The sequence below is a fragment of the Gavialis gangeticus genome, unplaced genomic scaffold (genome assembly GCF_001723915.1).
Source record: "Gavialis gangeticus isolate Ggan-Ray unplaced genomic scaffold, GavGan_comp1, whole genome shotgun sequence".
Taxonomy (NCBI): domain Eukaryota; kingdom Metazoa; phylum Chordata; order Crocodylia; family Gavialidae; genus Gavialis; species Gavialis gangeticus.
Genome location: NW_017729032.1, coordinates 182,410,258 through 182,413,376, shown reverse-complemented (window position 1 = coordinate 182,413,376; position 3,119 = coordinate 182,410,258). Strand labels below are relative to the sequence as shown.

General features: G+C 46.0%; 1 protein-coding gene across 6 annotated transcripts in view; it reads left to right on the top strand.

Moving 5' to 3' along the window:
* Positions 1-3,119, top strand: part of SH3KBP1 (SH3 domain containing kinase binding protein 1) — a 470,950-nt gene that overhangs the window by 459,315 nt on the left and 8,516 nt on the right. For all 6 annotated transcript variants that reach the window (XM_019524798.1, XM_019524796.1, XM_019524797.1 and 3 more), the window contains one exon: positions 673-736. In XM_019524798.1, coding sequence (XP_019380343.1) covers positions 673-736 — 64 coding nt within the window. Of the gene's footprint in view, positions 1-672; positions 737-3,119 lie in introns of those variants that run through there.

The following is a 3,119-nucleotide window of genomic DNA, read 5'->3' as shown; positions in this document are numbered from 1 at the left end:
AGGGGTAGGTGCTCCAAATGGTAGCTGTTCTGGGAGTGGGGTGGGCAGGTGGGGCTGGGGCCAGGATTGCAGGGCAGTGACACCACAAGGCCAGGGCCCAAGACAGAGCCACTCTCCCAGCACGGCCCTGGGCTGTCACTGCCCCACGATCCCAGCCCCGGCCACCCGTCCTGCTTCTAGACATCACTCCCCGCCTGCCCACAGCCCCATCCCATCTGCCTGGCCAAGCATGCTTTTGCCCAGGGAGGTCCTGACCTGTCTCCATGGAGACTCACCATCTGCCTGCTCTGTCCTGTGCCCCCAGTGCCCCTTCTTCCTTTCCTACACCTTGCCCATCACAGAGGCCCCTGGACAACAACAGATTGTTATTGATCCAAACCTTGGAATTTCTTGTTTCCTAAATTGCAACAAATGGTGTTAAGATAAACTGTTTTAAAACAGATAAACATGTGGCAACATAGGCAAAGCTTATGTTACTAGTTTTGTTAACCTACCAACATCCTAATCTATTTTGCTGCCCCTCTTCTCTTCAATTTTTTTAACTGTAGTATGCCAAAAATGTAACCCAGAGGTTAGAGAATTCTGATACTGGTTCAGGGAGGAAAACAAGGCTCAAGAAAACAATTGTACTTTTATTCTAATAATATGTGAACTTTGCACTATTTTTAATAGAAAAGAGATCAAACAATTGCTGTCTGAATTGGATGAAGAAAAGAAGATCCGTCTACGATTACAGGTAATTTTCATTCAATAGGCAGGAAGCAACTTCACTGGGATAGTGGCAGATCAGATTTAGAACCAAGAAGCTCTTATGACACTTGAAATAAATAGATTCTGTTAAAGGAAAAGAAAAGCCTAATATAAACATTTTCCTAAAACTAATATATTTTAATCTTACGGTGTTTCAAATGTATATATTACAGAATGTCTGTATGTGTTCATGTACATATACAGTCTGTATACACACTGTATATGTTGCAGAAATATGTATACATTGCAATTTTGCAGTCATATTTGAAAATTATCTAGAAACTGAATGGTCCATTTTTATTGTCCATGCTGGAAAAAAACAAAATACTAAATATATAGTATTTAGTGGACAAAGTGAGAGATAATTTTAAAAAGAAATTAAAAATGTTAGTTTCAGTTACCCAAGTTGTTCTTGTTTATAAAGTAGCTAAGTTTATATGTTTGTTTTCAATTATCAATGATCTGGCAAAGCCTTTTTTTAAATGAAGGATTAATCCTATTGCATTTGAAAAAAATATTTTTAGATAACAAGATTTCACTGTCTCTTGCACATTGCACTCGGGTTTTCCTTAGCAAAGCATCTTAAATTTTTTTAAGGATATTTTCGTAATTAAGAATCCAGTTCCAATTCCCTTGACATTTAATGGTATTTTACCTAGAAGACTATCCAGCTGATTCAGACATTGGCCAGAGTAGAGGACAAGAAGCATAAGTATGAGGAACATAATGGGTCATCCACTATACTGGTTCAAATACTAAGAGACAGCTTTTTATAGTTTTTGGAGAGTACTTATTAGTTTTTCATTTGGTTAGCAAAGTTTAAGTTTTGATTATTTTTGATATTTTTTGTTTTCATATTGCAGTATGTATTCACTATTTTGTATTGATGATTCAAAATCAAAACCTGATTTCAATGTTCTAGTCTCACTAAATGAGATACTACTGAACATTTACAAGGGTGACAGAACCTGACCCCCAGGGCATGTCCACACATGCAAGCATATGCACTTGCAGCAGTTCAGATAGAAGCAGTACAAATTTGAGCTGGGGCTTTTTGCCTTGGCGCAGGTGCTCAGACATATACTTTGTTGTGGGGCAAATTGTGCTACTTGGGGCAGAATAACTCTGCTTGGCTGCTCCTGGATCTGCAGCCAGGGGGAGCCAGAGCCCAGGGCCAGCATCTGTGCTGTCCCCAGCAGTATAAAAAGGTGCCTTGTCCTGGCCCCATCAGTACAAAAAGCTGCCCTGTCAAGTAGCTCAGGGCTACTCGCTCTCAGAAGCTTCTGGGGCCCAGCCACTTGGTACCTGGGGACACTAGCCCTTGTGCCAGCTGGACTGCTGAAGCAGCCCTGAGAGTTTCCTGCACCCTCTACCCACAGCAGTCTGGCAGTGGGGGCTGCTACCTGCCTGTGACCTGCTGTGCACCTGCCAGATCTGGATGAGGTATCTGCCCCTCTGGTCCACCTGCCTGTGGCTGTGGCTGCAGGGTTGGCCTTTGTGCGGCACTACTGCCATGTGTGCCCCTGCCCAGCCATCTGGGCAGCTATCACCTGGAAGAAGTTCCGGGTGTGGTGGCCTGGTTTGAACTGTCAAAGCATGTCCTCCTGCCCCCAGTTGGCCAGGAGATCACCCACAGCCAGCTAGGTCCAAGGTGCCAGCTCTGAGAGGCAGGGTCCTGCCACTGGCCTCCCTAGCAGGAATTCTGGTGTTCCCTATTGGAAAACTGAAAAATCCCTGATACAAAAATCCCAAAGTCACTCTGTAAAATACCCCAAAATCCATGCTCACAGAGAGAGTGAGACAGAGACAGTGATCAGTTGGGCGATGTTTTATTGATATATCTACAGTGTTAAAGAAATTTTGAAGCCTACCAGTGTCTCTGTCATAATAATAAAGTGAATTCTAAATGCATGTTTCATGAATTCATGAATATGTTTTGCTGCCCCCCACAGGGGCCATGGCCCCCCAAAGGGGCTACCTCCCCCTGCAGGGCTCACATGGCCCACCCCATCCCTGTGTGCTCCCTCAGCCCCTGGATTGCTGCCCTGCCTGGCCCCATCTCCTGCCAGCTTCTGCAGCCCCCTGATGGCTGCCCCATCCAGCTCCAGCCTCTACTCCCCCAGACCCCACATGGACGGTCCCCACCCCAGCCTCTGGCACTTCAAAAAGAAAAAAAAAACCCTCTGTTCACCTCAGGAGCTGGGGGGAGTCTGTGGCCTCCTGGCAGAGCCCCCCCAGGCAGCAGGGGGCAGCAGGGCCCAGGCTGGGGTTGCTGGGGCTGTCACCCAGCCATGCACATGGCAGCTCAAACTGCTGGTAAGTAAGTGCCATGGGGTGGGGGGGGTTGTTTTGTTTTTCCCCCCAGGATG